The sequence below is a fragment of the Cucurbita pepo genome, chromosome 16 (genome assembly GCF_057944985.1).
Source record: "Cucurbita pepo subsp. pepo isolate OVF chromosome 16, ASM5794498v1, whole genome shotgun sequence".
In the NCBI taxonomy this organism is placed as follows: domain Eukaryota; kingdom Viridiplantae; phylum Streptophyta; class Magnoliopsida; order Cucurbitales; family Cucurbitaceae; genus Cucurbita; species Cucurbita pepo.
The window spans coordinates 11,971,519-11,987,198 of record NC_141813.1 but is presented as its reverse complement, the minus strand read 5'-3'; the positions used below and the strand labels follow the sequence as shown (position 1 = coordinate 11,987,198).

The 15,680-nt window shown below is 37.5% G+C and overlaps 4 protein-coding genes across 9 annotated transcripts; 2 read left to right on the top strand and 2 right to left on the bottom strand.

The window, feature by feature from the left end:
* Positions 1-994: 994 nt before the first annotated feature.
* On the top strand, positions 995-3,360 carry LOC111777634 (F-box/kelch-repeat protein At5g60570). 2 transcript variants are annotated; one of them, XM_023657321.2, is made up of 2 exons: positions 995-1,210; positions 1,565-3,360. In XM_023657321.2, exon 2 carries the CDS (start codon positions 1,878-1,880, stop codon positions 3,000-3,002), a length of 1,125 nt encoding a protein of 374 aa, XP_023513089.1. In that variant the 5' UTR covers positions 995-1,210; positions 1,565-1,877; the 3' UTR covers positions 3,003-3,360. The 2 variants fall into 2 exon arrangements, with proteins under 2 accessions (XP_023513089.1, XP_023513088.1); XM_023657320.2 differs by having other exon boundaries at positions 1,443-3,360.
* Positions 3,361-4,329: 969 nt separating this feature from the next.
* Positions 4,330-8,736, top strand: LOC111777897 (uncharacterized). 4 transcript variants are annotated; one of them, XM_023657630.2, is made up of 8 exons: positions 4,336-5,470; positions 5,544-6,011; positions 6,111-6,273; positions 6,489-6,786; positions 6,895-6,967; positions 7,043-7,133; positions 7,994-8,073; positions 8,283-8,736. In XM_023657630.2, the coding sequence occupies exons 1-8, from the start codon at positions 5,435-5,437 to the stop codon at positions 8,511-8,513; spliced, it is 1,440 nt and encodes a 479-aa protein (XP_023513398.2). In that variant the 5' UTR covers positions 4,336-5,434; the 3' UTR covers positions 8,514-8,736. The 4 variants fall into 4 exon arrangements, with proteins under 4 accessions (XP_086974504.1, XP_086974503.1, XP_023513398.2 ...); XM_023657629.2 differs by having other exon boundaries at positions 4,339-5,470; positions 7,037-7,133; XM_087118378.1 differs by lacking the exon at positions 8,283-8,736 and having other exon boundaries at positions 4,330-5,470; positions 7,043-7,137.
* Positions 5,828-9,831, bottom strand: LOC111777898 (uncharacterized). Of its 2 annotated transcripts, none has more exons than XM_023657631.2 (2): positions 9,239-9,831; positions 5,828-5,967 (listed from the first exon to the last, which is right to left on the bottom strand). In XM_023657631.2, the coding sequence occupies exon 1, from the start codon at positions 9,752-9,754 to the stop codon at positions 9,263-9,265; it is 492 nt and encodes a 163-aa protein (XP_023513399.2). In that variant the 5' UTR covers positions 9,755-9,831; the 3' UTR covers positions 5,828-5,967; positions 9,239-9,262. The 2 variants fall into 2 exon arrangements, with proteins under 2 accessions (XP_023513399.2, XP_023513400.2); XM_023657632.2 differs by lacking the exon at positions 5,828-5,967 and adding an exon at positions 6,406-6,543.
* Positions 9,832-11,876: 2,045 nt separating this feature from the next.
* On the bottom strand, positions 11,877-13,310 carry LOC111777567 (aquaporin PIP2-7). The gene is made up of 3 exons (XM_023657227.2): positions 12,607-13,310; positions 12,360-12,500; positions 11,877-12,269 (listed from the first exon to the last, which is right to left on the bottom strand). The coding sequence occupies exons 1-3, from the start codon at positions 13,207-13,209 to the stop codon at positions 12,156-12,158; spliced, it is 858 nt and encodes a 285-aa protein (XP_023512995.1). The 5' UTR covers positions 13,210-13,310; the 3' UTR covers positions 11,877-12,155.
* Positions 13,311-15,680: the final 2,370 nt, after the last annotated feature.

Below are 15,680 nucleotides of genomic sequence, written 5' to 3'. Positions count from 1 at the left end.
CGTTCTTACTGGCACACCGCCTTGTGTCTACCCCCTTCAGCGTTCTTACTGGCACACCGCCTTGTGTCTACCCCCTTCGGGGAACAGTGAGAAAGTTGGCATGGTCCGGTGTCTGGCTCTGATATCATTTGTAATAATCTAGATCCACTGCTAGCAGATATTGTCCTTTGTCCTCTTTGGGCTTCCCCTTTCGGGCTTCCCCTCAAGACTTTAAAACGCGTCTGCTAGGGGAAGGTTCCCACACTCGGGTGATTTGTTCTCCTTCCCAATCAATGTGGGACATCACATGGAGTTTATTTTAGATCTTTTGTTTGGTTCGAGTCAACTCGAAGTTTTTGTCCCATGAACTCAAAATTGAACTGAATCAATTTAGGTTCAGAAAAATTAACTCAACCTAACTCAAAATACTAATTCAATCTAACCCAATTCCTATAATTCGGGTTGGGTTGGGTTGGTCCGGATTATCGGGTACCTAGCTGTCCCACGGAGAACGAAGAATATATTGTAATAAAAAAACATAAGCATGGGCTGTTCAGCCACAAAGGAGAGAATATATTATTGAGCAGCCACCACATTTCCCAATAAACAATTAGGCCCAATTTTGAGCCCACTTTCATTAAGAAGAGGCCCAGCCCAATTACAAAGTCTGAACAATTTCTTTTCTTGTACTTATTTTTTTAGATTTTATTTCTTAATTAATATAGATACCATCTAATAAGTCAATAATTTATGAGATATTTTAATTATTATTTTTTAAATTCGAGAATATATTAATTAAAAGTAAAAACAAAAATAGAAATGGAAGGAGGAGAAAAAAAGCCCCAAAGTGCAAAATGGAGAAAGGCGGGGCGAAAGTACAAATACCCAGAAGTACGGTGCTATCTGCGATAATTTACCATTTTTACTTTTTACTTTTTACTTTTTTATTTTTTATTTTTTTCCCTCTTTATAAATTATATAATATATATCTATATATATTGTAAAAATTACGTCACATGGACACAACACGGGGCCGCCCCCCCAATGTGATCTGGTGCCGCCGCTGTTTTCGCAAAGGCTGACTCCACTTTTCTTCTTCGTCTTCCCCAACTTTCCCTCCGACCATGTTCGTCGGTAACTATTTCAGCCGCCGCCGCTGCTCATTGGAGTCGCAACTAATAGATCCATCTTAACCCAACCAATAGATCCCTCTTACTTTCCCCAATTTCAGGTCTGGGATTCTTTTCTCAATTCTCTTGATTATTTCATCTGCTTAATTAATTTCCCTGTATCCTTCTTTGTTTTGATTTCGATCCATTTCCATGCTTTAGGCTTCTCATGCGTATGGTTTTAAAACTCGTGGATCTTTCACGGATTGTTTCTCTGTTTTTTCCTTTATTCGATTGTTTTCATCCTGCGTTTGGGATATCTCGCTAATCTCTCTTTAAAAAACCAAAATCCAGATCGTTCTATTTTGGCGGCTGGAAAGAAATTCGGATCGTTCGTTGAGGTTATTAGTGAGTGATTTGATTACTACTGGGATTCTGAAGGTTAAGGTGTATTCGTTTTCTTAATCTGTTTGCAGAGGACTGCGAGGGCTTCTCTAATTGGTATAAGTTCGTGTAAATGGAACATTCCGAGTACAGATTCTTCACATTTTCACACTCTGTTTCAATAAATTAATGGGTGAAGGAAATAAGTGTTCATTGATTGCTGCTTTCAAGGGTCCGAATTTGTTCCCTGGGTATTGGGAGGATAATCAGAGGCCGCCTGGATATTACATTTTAAGATTGGTGGTCTTTATTGGTACAGTTTTTTGATTCTTTTGTTTTAAATTATAATATCATTCTTTGCTGACTTTGACAAACAAAGTTTGTTGTAATACCTCACGGAAGAAGATGGAGGATGAAGATGTAAGTTATCATTCAAGAGTAGATTTGATGCTTGATGGTTTGCAGCGTCGACGCATATCGAATGATTCCCTTCTACCAATGCTCGATGATGATGCAGCAATGAATTGCTTTGCTTACGTTCGAAGATCTGATTATGCTTCACTATCGTGTGTTAACTCGAGGTTTAACAAGCAGATTAGAAGTGGTACATTGTCTGAGTTGAGGAAGAAGATAGGGATTGTGGAGTATTGGGTGTATCTGGTTTGTGATCTAAAGGAGTGGGAAGCGTTCGATCCCGATAGAAATAAATGGATGGCATTGCCTAAGATGCCTTGTGATGAGTGTTTCAATCATGCTGATAAAGAGTCCTTAGCAGTAGGCAGCGAGTTATTGGTTTTCGGTCGAGAGTTTTATGATTTTGCTATATGGAAATATGCATTTTTTCCTCATTGTTGGGTAAAATGTCGAGGAATGAACCAGCCTCGTTGTTTGTTTGGGTCTGGCAGTCTCGGTTCGATAGCCATAGTAGCAGGTGGGAGTGATATAAAGGGAAATGTTCTAAACTCAGCAGAATTATACAACTCTTCAAAGGGTCGATGGGAAACGTTGCCTAACATGCACGTCCCACGTCGGTCGTGTTCCGGGTTCTTTATGAACGGGAAATTCTACGTGATTGGTGGGATGTCAAGTCCTACAGTGTCACTAACATGTGGGGAGGAGTATGATTTAAAGAAGAGGAAATGGAGGAAAATCGAAGGGATGTATCCATACGTGAATCAAGGAGCTCAGGCGCCCCCTCTAGTTGCAGTGGTGGAGAATGAACTGTATGGAGTGGAGCATATAACGAACATGGTTATGAAGTATGAGGAAGCGGGGAACGCGTGGAAGGTGTTGGGGAGACTTCCGGTGAGGGCGGATTCTTCAAATGGATGGGGACTTGGTTTCAAGGCTTGTGGGGAAAAGCTTGTGGTCGTAGGCGGGCAAAGGGGGGCGGAAGGCGAATCGATTGTGCTTAGCTCTTGGTGTCCGAAGTCGGGAGTCGATAATAATGGGAGTTTGGATTGGAAGATAGTAGGAGTGAAGGAACATGTTGGGGTTTTTGTGTACAATTGTGCAGTTATGGGGTGTTGAAGAATCATCATCATTTATATAACTCTGATTTCACAGGCCATAGTTTTTGGTTTCTTGTTCTACAAAGGGATCATCTTTTGTTCTTAGTGTTCTTCTTCTCATAACTTTAGCACCTAATAATTGTTTGCATAGTTTCAGTCTTTGCTGGATTTGGCTTTTACTCACTATATGGATTACCTTATTATCACCCTATTGCTGCCTTCTGATTCGTTACGTAACAGGTAAAACTCGCCTCCCGACCCCTCCCCGTCGTAATTTTTGTGTCTATGCTTTCTTGTAGGCGAACATTTTATGTGAAAGTTGTTCCATTTACTGTTGTTTTTGGTTCTGGAATTCAAATGGTTCTGTTCTTGTTAAATTGCTCCTTTTCCTCTTAACACTTATTGGGCGTTCTTGTTACTCAATTGTGAGATCCTACATCGGCGGGGGAGGAGAACGAAACACTATTTATAAGGATGTGAAAATTTCTCTCTAGCAGACGCGTTTTAAAAATCCCCGAAAGAAAAAATTTAAAGAGGACAATATCTACGGCGTGGATTTAGGTTGTTATAAATCCATTGTTATTTCTGGAATTCAAATGGCTCTATTTTTGTTAAATTTTTCATTTTCCTCTAAATGCTTCTTGGCGTCCTTGTTTCTGTACTCTTTGTTCTAACTGGTCGAGTATTTTAGGGTTGTGGAGTCTAATCATCAAATGGGTTCGGTTCAAGCGCAGGTTAAGCTAAAGTTTGGACCGATCGGGTCCTAATGATTGAAGCATTGCAGGACGTTTGTGAATAGGCATTAGAAGAGGTCTATAAAGTATGAAGAATGAATAAATAAATAAAAAAAAATGGTTTCCCCCCACCCCCACTTTCTTTAGCATTTTTTCATTCTATTTTAATTAACTAAAAAAAATAATAATAATTCACTAAAATTTGAAAAGTAACAGTAATTTTTAGATTTTTTTTTTTTTTTTTTTTTTGAAACTCCGTGTAAGGCAGAGCAAACAAAAGTAATTTAAATAATAATAATAATAATAATAATAATAATAAATAAAATGGTTGAGACCTCAATGGAAAATCCATTTTCCCCCAGGAAAATGCAATTTTTTAAAAATGGAAAAATGTATTTTTAAACGAAAATTAAGACATAAAATGACGTGGCAGTGACCCACTTGTCTCTATTTTCTTTTGAAATTCTAAAGTATTTATACTTAATTTTGAAACATTTATGACAGGATAGTAAGTGTTGCAACATTTAAAAGAATATATATATAATATTGAAAAAAGGAGCGTTCAAGGGTATTGTTGGGTAATTTAGCCAATCATTTTTCTAAGGTATATATATATATAACAATAGGGGGAACAGCATGGGAAGTGCCTTTGATTGGACAAGGTCAGCACAATCATAACACTTGAAGAATGACTGCAGATATAAACAGTTGATCTTAATCATAATAATAATAATAATAATAATAATAATAATGAGGTCTCAACTCAAGAGATTCGTTCCGTTTTCCTTCCCTTTTTCATACTTTATTCATTTCAGACCACTAAGAAGAATTAATGAACTAATTCACTCCTCACTATCACAAATTCAAAACAGAGGTTCGTTAGGTAGTGGTAAGGTAGGAAACAACTTATATTAGTTAAACGAACACTACTCTCCACAATGGTATGATATTGTCCACTTTGAGCATAAGCTCTCTTGGCTTTGCTTTCGGCTTCTCCAAAAGATCTCATAGAGAGAGTATTCTTTGATTATGAACCCATGATCATTCCCTAAATTAGTCAATGTGAGACTTTCATCATCCAACACCTCCCTTCGAACAAAGTACGCCTCCCCTTAATCGAGGCTCGACTCCTTTGGAGTCTTAGTCATTTTTTACTGCCTTCGAGGAGGCTTGACTCCTTTTCTTTTGGAGCACTTTGTTCGATATTTGAGGATTTACCAATCTATTTGCACAACTAAGTCTAGGGCATGACTCTGATACCAAGTTAGATAGACGAATACGACTCTCCACAATGGTATGATATTGTCCACTTTGAGCATAAGCTTTCATGGCTTTGCTTTGGACTTCTCCAAAAAGCTTCATATCAATGAAGAGAATATTCCTTGATTATAAACCCATAATCACGAAAATACTATAGAAGATTGAAACTACTAACTTTCAGAGAATCAGATTCTAAAGGTGGGTTTAGTTGAGTCTGCGTCTACTGGAGTGTCAAGGGAGGTGGGCGGAAGTGGCAGTAGTAGTAGGCCACAATTCCCACCATCCTCACGATTCCCTTTCCCTTATTTACTCTGCGAATCTCCCTCCTCCAAAGGCTAAGGCATAGGGTCTCCTCCTCCTCCTCCTCCTCCTCCTCCATCTCCATGTCTGTCTTTGCTTGATTTTCAGGGAACACAGACTTGTTCTGGTTCTACTCTCTACCAACACAGAACATAAGATGAGTGATGGGACAGTTCCAGATCGTCTCCATAAGGTACTTTCTTCTCTGTTTCTCTGTGTTCTCAATCTTCTTCTATGTTCTAAGTAACTAGTCTGGTGTTTTCCAGGGCGGGGAATTGGCTGGGACAACAACGGAGGGAACCTCTCATGTTAACCATTGGAAGAGAAGGAATCTTGTTCTTGAGATACCTTCTCGGACACCGGATTTTGTTGCAATAAAAACAGCTCAAACATCAAGTCCTACACCTAGGAAAGTGAATTTTATGTTAACACCAACCTCTTCTTCAGATGCTATATCTTCAGGGCCATCTTCTTCATCCAGAGGCAAATCATCCATCAAGACTCTCTTTCCTAAACTTAGCTTCATATACCGAAGTTCCTCGGACGTCGATGAGGCTTCTTCGTCTGCAGGGACACAAGAGAAGGCTAAAGCTTCAAAGCCCTTGTCCATGGCCACGATCTTTACGCCTAGGTCGAAGCAGCAAGCTTCATCACTACCTGTAACTCCTATAGCTCATTATAATCCAGAATCTACACATGATGAAAACAACAAAGGGAGTGAACAGGAATCAGTAGTAAGCACACATGCTAATTTGAGTTTTATTAAGCACTGAAGCTGAATTATCATATAGCATTACCAATTACCTGACAAAGACTGCAATTTTATTGTGCAGAGAAGAGGAACTCAGAAACGGATATCTCGCTCCCTTTCTCTTCCAGCCAATAACAAGGGAAGAAGCATAAGGAGGACTGATTCATTTTTTCGTGTAATTCCGTCGACCCCACGACCAAAGGAAGGGGATTTGACATTGAATACTTCTACAACAGTAGAAATAGGTAAACTGGCCAGACTTCACACACTGTTTTGTTTCCATTTAGTTACAGGAAAGAGGTGGTAATTATATACTTATTGATCCTATAGTATCCAATGATTTTGCTGGGAAGAAAAAAAGCATGTACGGTCTCTTGTTCTATCAACATTTAAGGGTAAACAACTCTCTTAAATCCAATATTGTAGAAGATGTCAATCTCATTTCAATCTCATGGTCCAGAAAATAAAGATTCCAATGGTGAAGACATCTCTGAAGAAGACGCTGTTTGCAGAATCTGCATGGTTGAATTATGTGAAGGAGGTGAGACTCTAAAGATGGAATGTAGCTGCAAAGGTGCACTTGCTCTGGCTCACCAAGAATGTGCAGTTAAATGGTTTAGTATCAAGGGAAACAAGACGTGCGACGTTTGCAAGAAAGAGGTTCAAAACCTTCCTGTAACTTTGTTAAAGGTCCAGAGCATTCGAACTCAAGTGTTTGGGGCAGCTAGAACTCAGCAGGACAATGTTAATGGCTATAGGTCAGCAACTATCTGTCCTTATAGGGCTAGAGCTAAACGTTGACTCTTCGTTTCTATGTCTTACATGCCATAGTTAAGACTAATATCTACTGTCTTTGAATAAGTCAGGGTCTGGCAGGAGTTTCCCGTGCTCGTGATTGTTAGCATACTAGCCTACTTCTGCTTTCTTGAGCAACTACTGGTAAGAGTAGCAACTATGAAGTTTTGAGCTTAAATACATCATTTGTCACGTCTTCTGTAATATGTTCAGGTGCAGGTTGCAAAAATGGGCACCAGTGCAATTGCCATTTCACTTCCATTTTCTTGCGTTTTGGGTCTACTCTCATCAATGACGTCCTCAACTATGGGTAGGTTAGCTCTAGCCCTATTCTATGTTGCTGAAGCATCATCTTTTCAATTCGTATTCGCTAGTCTATCATGTTAGGAATCACGACTTTCCACAATGGTATGATATTGTTCACTTTGATGGCTTTGCTTTGGGCTTCCCTAAAAGACCTCGTACCAATGGAGATAGTATTCCTCACTTATAAACTCATGGTCTTCCACTAAATTAACCAACGTGGGACTCACTCCCAATAATCCTCAACAATCCTCCCCTCGAACAAAGTACACTATAAGCCTCTCCTGAGGCTTATAGAGCTCTCGAATAGCCTCCCCTTAATCGAGGCTCATAGAGCTCTCGAATAGCCTCCCCTTAATCGAGGCTCAAATCCTTTCTCTGGAGCCCTCGAACAAAGTACACCCTTTGTTCGACACTTTAGTCACATTTGACTACACCTTCGAGGCTCACAATTCTTTGTTCGATATTTGAGGATTCTATTGACATGGTTAAGTTTAGGGCATGGCTCTGTACCATGGTAGGAATCACGACCATCCACAATAGTATGATATTGTCCACTTTGAGCATAAGCTCTCATGGCTTTGATTTGGGTTTCCCCAAAAGGCCTCATACCAATGGAGAAAGTATTCCTCACTTATAAACTCATGATCTTCCACTAAATTAACCAACGTGGGACTCACTCCCAATATTCCTCAACATATCACATTACATTGATATTCAACGAACCCGAAACACTCACTCTTTTGACACGGCTGAATTGTTATGTGAACTGTCTGATAGGTGCACTTTGGGATTCTTCTTTGACAATCTGTTGCTATTCTAGACTGTTATTTAGTAATCAATCCTAAACAACTTTTTTGTTTGTAGTGAATAGAAGATTTGTATGGGTATATGCAACAGTTCAATTTGCTATGGTGGTTCTCTTCTCGCACATATTTTACTCCGTGGTGAGAGCTCAAGCTATCGACTTTCCTATTAATTTGAACTGCATAGCTTTGTTAGCAGGGATTGGGTATCTTCTGGATCACTTATTGTATGAACCAATCTGAAAACTAATTCTAATAATGTTTTCATCAATCCCCTCTATGTTAGACTGCTTTGATTTAATACTTCTTTTCGGTTAGATCTTGGAGATGAGTTTTAGAATGGCTTACAGGTTGGTGTCCAAGCAGTTTTGGCTATCATACTGGCTACATTAACTGGGCTTGGCATCATCATGAGTGGAAGTTCAATTATTGTTGAGTTTTTAAGATGGAGAAGACGATGGTGGCTTCCAACAACACAACAGCACCTCGACTCTCAGAGAATAGCACAACCGGTACGATCGTCTATAGCTATAAGTTCACTGCACAATGCTATACCCCGCCAGCATCACACAGTTGTGTGAAGAAACAGTGTTGACCAAAGTGAGTTATGTTATTGTTTGATCTATTGTGTATGGTTTTCATTACATGTAAAAGGACTGTAGGTGGTGAGTTTTCTGAACCATAGTTCCCTTGTATAGACTTTATGCCGTGGTTCTGGAAGTTGTCAACTTGTATCAAGTTTGTGGATATAATAGGAACACGAGATAACCAGAGAGTGAATCTGGTCTATAGCATTCTCATAAATGCATCCCACATAAATTCGTGATTTCTTGATTAAAACCTTGCCATGTTCATACCAAGATTGTCTCTCTAGTTTCAAAAAGTTGAGATTTAATCATTGTGGTGAGGTTGATTTCGCTTTCAACAGGAATAATTTGTCTCTTAAGCTAAAATAAATGTATGCTAGGAAATGTAAACAATGAACCCTAGAAATTATGTTAGTATGAAGTTTGAATTAAATCACAGGTTCTCCTAGAATCGATTGGAGATCGAGAAAATTGAAACCTCGCTGATAATTGAAGTAAAAACTACAGGCAAGTGAAATGTGAGGCGGCAATGCCGACTGAATGATCAAGAATCTAAAAACTATCGTATGAAAAGAATAATCACACAATGCTATTCAGAATTAGTCAATAAAACGAAGTGCTACTAGCAACCTCCTGGACAATGAGTTAATCAAAATAAAATGATAATGCTATTTACTCAATAGAAATGCTATCCTCTTCTAATACAGAGAATTCCATACCATAGACATTCAGTTCCTCGTAACTCATAAGAACGAAGATCTAGCAGCGTTCCCGTACTGAGATCGACGAATGTTGTCTTGGCGCTTCTTGTACACGATTCCTCCTATTCCAACGAAACACGCTGCGGCAATCACTCCAACTGCAATTCCAGCCTTCTTTCCTCCATTCATCCCGCCTTTGGAGGATTCCGACTCTTCTCCACCGTTTTTAGAAATGCTGTTACGGAAATCGCTATCAGCCGCTGGCGATGGGGCCGGATTCAGTGACGGAGAAGGACCACGCGCAGGAGATGGACTGGGAACGAGATCTGAGGGCGGAGGCGCAGGAGGAGAGTGCAAAGGCGATTCCACCGGTGAACTCACCGGAGCGTGAGGAAATGGAGTAGGAGAGGACAGTGGAGGAAAATTTGCAGCAGATTCAGGGGATGGAGATGGCGGAACTTTCTCCGTTTGTTCCAAAGAGAAAGCGACGTTCATCAAAAGAAGACAACAACAGTAAGCAATGAATTTCGCCATTTTCGTATTGTGCAGAAGAATCTCAGAGATTTGAGAATCAGAAAAGAGGGAATGTGCGTCAGAAGAAGGCGGAAAAAGGCCAAGCAGCAGTATATAAAGCGGTTGAAGACGAAGGCGGAAAAGATACAAAATGAGCCAATGATAGAACGCCACGTAGGACTGTTTTAAAAAAACAAAATTTATAGTGATAGGACCACTGGATCCGCGCCGGTTGAAATATAATTGACTCCTAGCGGTGGAAATTAGTAATTACTCTCTTTATTATTATTATTATTTTTAGTAAAATTATAAATACATTATTTTTTTTATTTTTTTATTTTAAATTTTAAAATATTACACTTTGCATTTGATGTTTGGGCTTTTTTCTGGGCCGGTTCATTTGATCCAGTAAGCCTGTTCAGCCCAATTCACGTGGGCCTGAATACATAGTGTCTAAAACTTCTATCATTTTGTAATTTTATATAATTTTAAAAAATAATTTTTAAAATTTTAAATTATATCGTTAAATATTTTTAAAATTCATATACTGGAATAAAATAAATTAATGTAGACGGAAATTTTAAGTTTTATTAAAAATTATATAATGAAAAAAAATATTACAATTTTAAATATATATTACTAATATGGTGGAGCATTGTGAATGAACTGGCACGATAATTTCCCAAAAGGGTAGAAGAAAATGTAATCCTATCTGAGACAAGATGGGCCCCACAGGTGAGCTGGCAAAAACAGTTGATCCAACTGGACCATCGAGGAGTGACCTAGCAATGTCCCATCCACGTGAGTCTTTAGGGCAGCTTGCAAGATTGGAGGGCACTACTAGCCACTAACCGCTAGGGTCCCCCCTAAAGGTTGCTACTTTGGTTCTCTCTTATTAGGTATAGTTTATACGTGGATGAGGTTGGACATCCAAACACTTTCCAACTACACCTAAAAAAAAAAAAAAATTGTAATGTCGATTTAACTGATGACTTCGACATTCTCTAACAGTATAGTTCCTATAACCGTACATGTTTAGTGATAGTAGTATTGTCCGCTTTGACCTATTACATATCGTCGTCAGTCTCGCTATTTTTAAAACACGTCTATTATGGAGAGGGTCTAGTCATACTCCGACTAGTGTTTCACATTGTCCAATGACTGGCTCTGATATCATTTGTAACATCTCAAACTCACTGTTTGCCGATATTGTGATGTCCCACATTGGTTGGGAGGAGAACAAACCACCATTTATAAATGGTGTGAAAATCTTCTCCTAGCAGACGCGTTTTAAAGCCTTGAGGGGAAGCCCGAAAGGAAAAGCCCAAATAAGACAATATCTGCTAGTTGTGGATCTGGGCCGTTACAGATATTGTCTACTTTGACTCAGACAATATTTGCTAGGAGTGGACTTGAGCGGTTACAGTCACCTTATCTACTTTGGCTTGAATTATTTAAACAAAAACTTCATATTCTCGAGAGTACTCTCACTCAGATACACGAACCACTGCAACTGTCGTCGAACATGGATATTGATTTTACAACATTACCCTCATCTCTAGTGTCTACCTACAAAACAAACGCCTTTTTTTTCATATAAGTGACAACGACTCCAGATAATTCCATAAAAGAAAACACGAAGATCAATAAATACTCGAAAAAAAAAAGGGAAAGAAGAAATATTTGAAACGCTGTCACAAAATAATAATATAATCATCACGCCAAATATAAAGTTTAAAGGTAGTTGGTAGGTCCTCTAAAAGGCAACTCTACCACTAAATTAGTTTAAATTAAATTGCCCATTTTGTCATTACCCTAGCTCAATTAAACCATATAATATAACAGCTAGACCTCACCTACTAATAAAATGAAATCATAACCGGTTTAAAGATAAGATTATGTGACACATTTAGTGTATTAAAACTTAGCTTTATAACATTTTTGGGTATTATTATTATTATTATTATTTAATTTATTTAATTGATATATGGATAAGAATTCCAGAACCCACTACGACCTCCGCCACAAATTCCCGTCGATTCTAATCCATGTGCTGTCGTTTTCAAAGCTTGGATTTTTTAAGTGATCCTCTAAGCTCAAAATTAATACTTTTAATTATGATTATTAGCATTAAACAGAGATATTAATTATAATAAAGGAGATTCTTTTATTAATAAAACAAAGGATAAGAACAAAACACGAAACAAAAGACGGCAAGGCAACAACGGTGGGAGTGGAAATATGTACAATTTCCAGTGCTAATAATTGATGTTCTTGATGAACTCCGGCGAGGCAGGGGAGGCTGGGACGAAGGCAGCGACAATTTGTGACATCCAATTCCACCGTCACTAATAATCATAATAAACAAGAACAAGAACAAGAACAAAAACAATACACAATCTTCTTAATTGAATAAGCTTTTTCAAGCGTTGCTTCTGAAGGATCCAAGAGCTTTAATGGCGCCAGCTCTGAGAACATACTGGTGGTAAATGGCAGCAATGGCAGCTCCGATGAATGGCCCAACCCAGAAAATCCACTGAAGAACACGAGAAACAAACAAAAACCCATTAATTATTTGACGATTACAGAGGAAAGAAGGTTTGAATTAGTGAAATTGATGGATTACTTGATCATCCCAGGCCTTCTCTGTGTTGAATATGACAGCAGCTCCGAAGCTTCTTGCTGGGTTAATACCAGTTCCGGTGATGGGGATTGTAGCCAAGTGAACCATGAACACTGCAAATCCAATTGGGAGTGGCGCCAAAACCTTAAAAAAAACAGAGTATTGGTTAGTTGAAGAAGATAAGAACAGGGGAGGGTTTAAAAATAGGGGAGGGTTTAAAAAACAGGGGTGGTGGGTTAGTTGTACATACAGGAACATGGGAATCTCTAGCGTTTCTCTTGGGATCAGTGGCGGAGAAGACAGTGTAAACAAGAACAAATGTACCGATGATTTCAGCTCCCAAACCAGTGCCTTTGTTGTAACCGTCGGCGAGCATATTAGCGCCGCCGTTATACCTAACATAGTAGGCGGACTGGAAGGCTTTGACCAAGCCACAGCCGCAGATAGCGCCGGCACATTGAGCAATGATGTACAACAAAGCCCGAACGAGGGACACCTTACGAGCTAAAAAGAGGCCGAAAGTGACAGCTGGGTTAATGTGGCCACCGGAGATACCGGCGGTGCAGTAAACGAGGATGAAGATCATGCCGCCGAAGGCCCAAGCGATGCCGAGGATTCCGACGCCGTTACATGGGTCTTTGGAGACGTTAGGGTCGCTTTGGTGGGAGTAGCCGATGACGGTCAAAACGGTGACGTAAAGGAAGAGGAGAGTAGCGATGAACTCGGCGATGGCGGCTCGGTAAAGGGACCATTTGGTGAGCTCGTCGGGGTCGATTAAAGGGGCGGGGGGTGGGTCTTGGTAGTCCTTGCCGTGGAATTCGCCTTGCTCGGCTGCTTCAACGTCCTTCGCCATGTTTGTCAGAGGTTTAGAAAGAGTAATCGGCGATGAATCGGGAAGTGTGGCGATGAGAATGGGACGAGGGGGGAAGGGTATTTAAGGACAAGGGAAGAAAGTACCAGAAGGAAGGAGACGGGGGATGGGTTATGAATTATGATTAGTGAAAGTTAATTATAATTAAATGTGTAATGTAATGTTTAGTGAGAGAGTGATGTGATAATGATAATGAAATTAAGGAAATAATAGGATTAATTATGTACCGCCCAAATGAGCTTGATTTCGCTTGCACTGGGCCCCACTTCCCGCCTCCAACGGCTCCTGATAGAGTTATTGTAAGGGTAAGATTGGAAATGGTCCCCTTACCGCCTTTTTTTTTTTTTTTTTTTTCTTTTTATTATTATTTTTAACTATTCAATAAAGTCTTAAAATTCCATTATTTTATTTTTAATTTCATTCCAAATAATTTTAATAGGATTTTTTTATAAAAATTTATTTTATTGAATTTATTAAAAAAAAATTACATTATTATTATTATTATTATTATTATTTAGTCTTTTAAAAAAGAAAAGTCATCCGATTCAACGGCTATTTAGCTATCTTACAAAACCAATCCAACGGATCTTTGCTGTTTTACGCATGTCTTAATCACTCAGGGGCAAATTGGTAAATTTGCATCATCCCCGACCCCACGCTCACGAATATGGACATGAACGCAAAACATACAAACAAAACCCACTGCTTTATATATTTTAAATATGTTCTTTTGTTTTGTTTTTTGTTTTTTTTTTAATAAATAAATAACTAATTAAATATGGCATTCCAGCGCCATTTGGTTGTCATTTTATTTACTTTCTTACATATTATTTTTTTTTATTAATTTATATTTTACCTTTTAACAATTTTTATTTCTAACTTCAATAAATATTTAAACGATGACATAATTATAAATTAAAATATTTGATAAATCATATAAATATTTAAAAAAATTATAAATTTTTATTCCTTCCAACATTATTATTAACTCGCCAAAAAATAATTAATATCAATTTTTATTACTTTTATTATTATTATTATTATTTAAAGAAATGACAGCAAATATAAATTTAATTAATTTATCGTAAATTATTGTTAGGTGACGATTGGCCAGATAAACTTATCTGGAATGTGCACCTAATTTCCTATTTTCCATATTTTTTAATTATTTAATTCTATTGTTTTTAATTTTTAGTCCAACCACTACTATACCTTATTTCAAATTTTCTATTTTTTTAAAAAAATAATTTTATATGTTAACGATAATGAAGATATTATAAAGAAATTAATGTCTGGACTAAATTTTACGTAATTAAAATATCCACGTTTTAATGTGAATTTATATAATAAATATAATACATGATAATATTATATATTAAAATACATAAAATGAGCATTTAAAGCAACAGAAATTATAAGTCATCGTTGTTTTTAAATAATTAGAGAAATATTAATTTATATCGCTCCATTAATTATTTAAAGCTTTTTATTAATAATTTGGAGACTGACAGCAATACGTAATGGGTTGAATCGGATAGTATCTACTAGTTGTGGCATCGGGGTGTTACAAATGGATTAAAATCAAATATCGAGTAATGTGTCAGCGAGGACTCTAGCCCACCAAGGGTGGTGGATTATGAGGTCCCACGTTGATTAGAGCGTGGAAACCTCTCTCTAATAGACGTGTTTTAAAACCGTGAAACTAACGGTGATACATAACGAGCTAAAATGGACAATATCTACTAGCAGTGAACTTGAGCCGCTACAAATGGTATCAAAGTCAGATATCGGGTAGTGTGCTAACAAGGACTAAAACCATGAAACTGACGATGATACGTAATGAACCAAAGCGAACAATATTTGCTTACGGTGAACTTTGGTTGCTACAAATGGTACTAGAGCCCGACATCGAATGATGTGTCAGTGATGATTTGAAATCTTATACATGCGAACGAGTGGTGTTAATATTTTAATATTTAATATACGATGAATTAAATTTTATAAACAGAGAGATTAAATAGACCATTAAAAAAAATTGAAACGTATTAGGTAAATAAATAAAAATTATAATTGAACCTATACTATTTTTAAAGGGATTAATTTTTGTAATTAAAAAAAGTTAATTTAGTTTGAAGTAATTGTCGAGAGACGTCACATAAATTAATTATTTTTATAATATTTTTTATAACTGATTAAAATATTTAAATAATAATAATAATAAACCCTAAAAAGCTTCAAATATGTGGCAAATTCAATTATACAAACCGACTTTAATTTAAAATAATATATAATGAAATTGTTTAATTCGGAAAATGGAGCATCGCAGCCGCCCACTCGACAAATTCCACAAACGAAAACAATCTTATCCACAAATTAAATCAATATTTTCAACCGTTTTTTTTTTTTTTTTTTTTTTTTTAATGACGGGATTTGGCTTCGTGCAAACGAAAAAA

Excerpts from the sequence above, each read along its gene's own strand:
- LOC111777634 (XM_023657321.2), top strand. The coding sequence starts at position 1,878 with ATGGAGGATGAAGATGTAAGTTATCATTCAAGAGTAGATTTGATGCTT.
- LOC111777897 (XM_023657629.2), top strand. The coding sequence starts at position 5,435 with ATGAGTGATGGGACAGTTCCAGATCGTCTCCATAAG. Across the intron at positions 5,471-5,543 it reads TTCCAGATCGTCTCCATAAG|GGCGGGGAATTGGCTGGGAC; the intron begins GTACTTTCTTCT and ends GGTGTTTTCCAG. Across the intron at positions 6,968-7,036 it reads GCTTTCTTGAGCAACTACTG|GTGCAGGTTGCAAAAATGGG; the intron begins GTAAGAGTAGCA and ends TAATATGTTCAG.
- LOC111777898 (XM_023657631.2), bottom strand. The coding sequence starts at position 9,754 with ATGGCGAAATTCATTGCTTACTGTTGTTGTCTTCTTTTGATGAACGTC.
- LOC111777567 (XM_023657227.2), bottom strand. The coding sequence starts at position 13,209 with ATGGCGAAGGACGTTGAAGCAGCCGAGCAAGGCGAATTCCACGGCAAG. Across the intron at positions 12,501-12,606 it reads CTAGAGATTCCCATGTTCCT|GTTTTGGCGCCACTCCCAAT; the intron begins GTATGTACAACT and ends GTTTTTTTTAAG. Across the intron at positions 12,270-12,359 it reads AGAAGGCCTGGGATGATCAA|TGGATTTTCTGGGTTGGGCC; the intron begins GTAATCCATCAA and ends CGTGTTCTTCAG.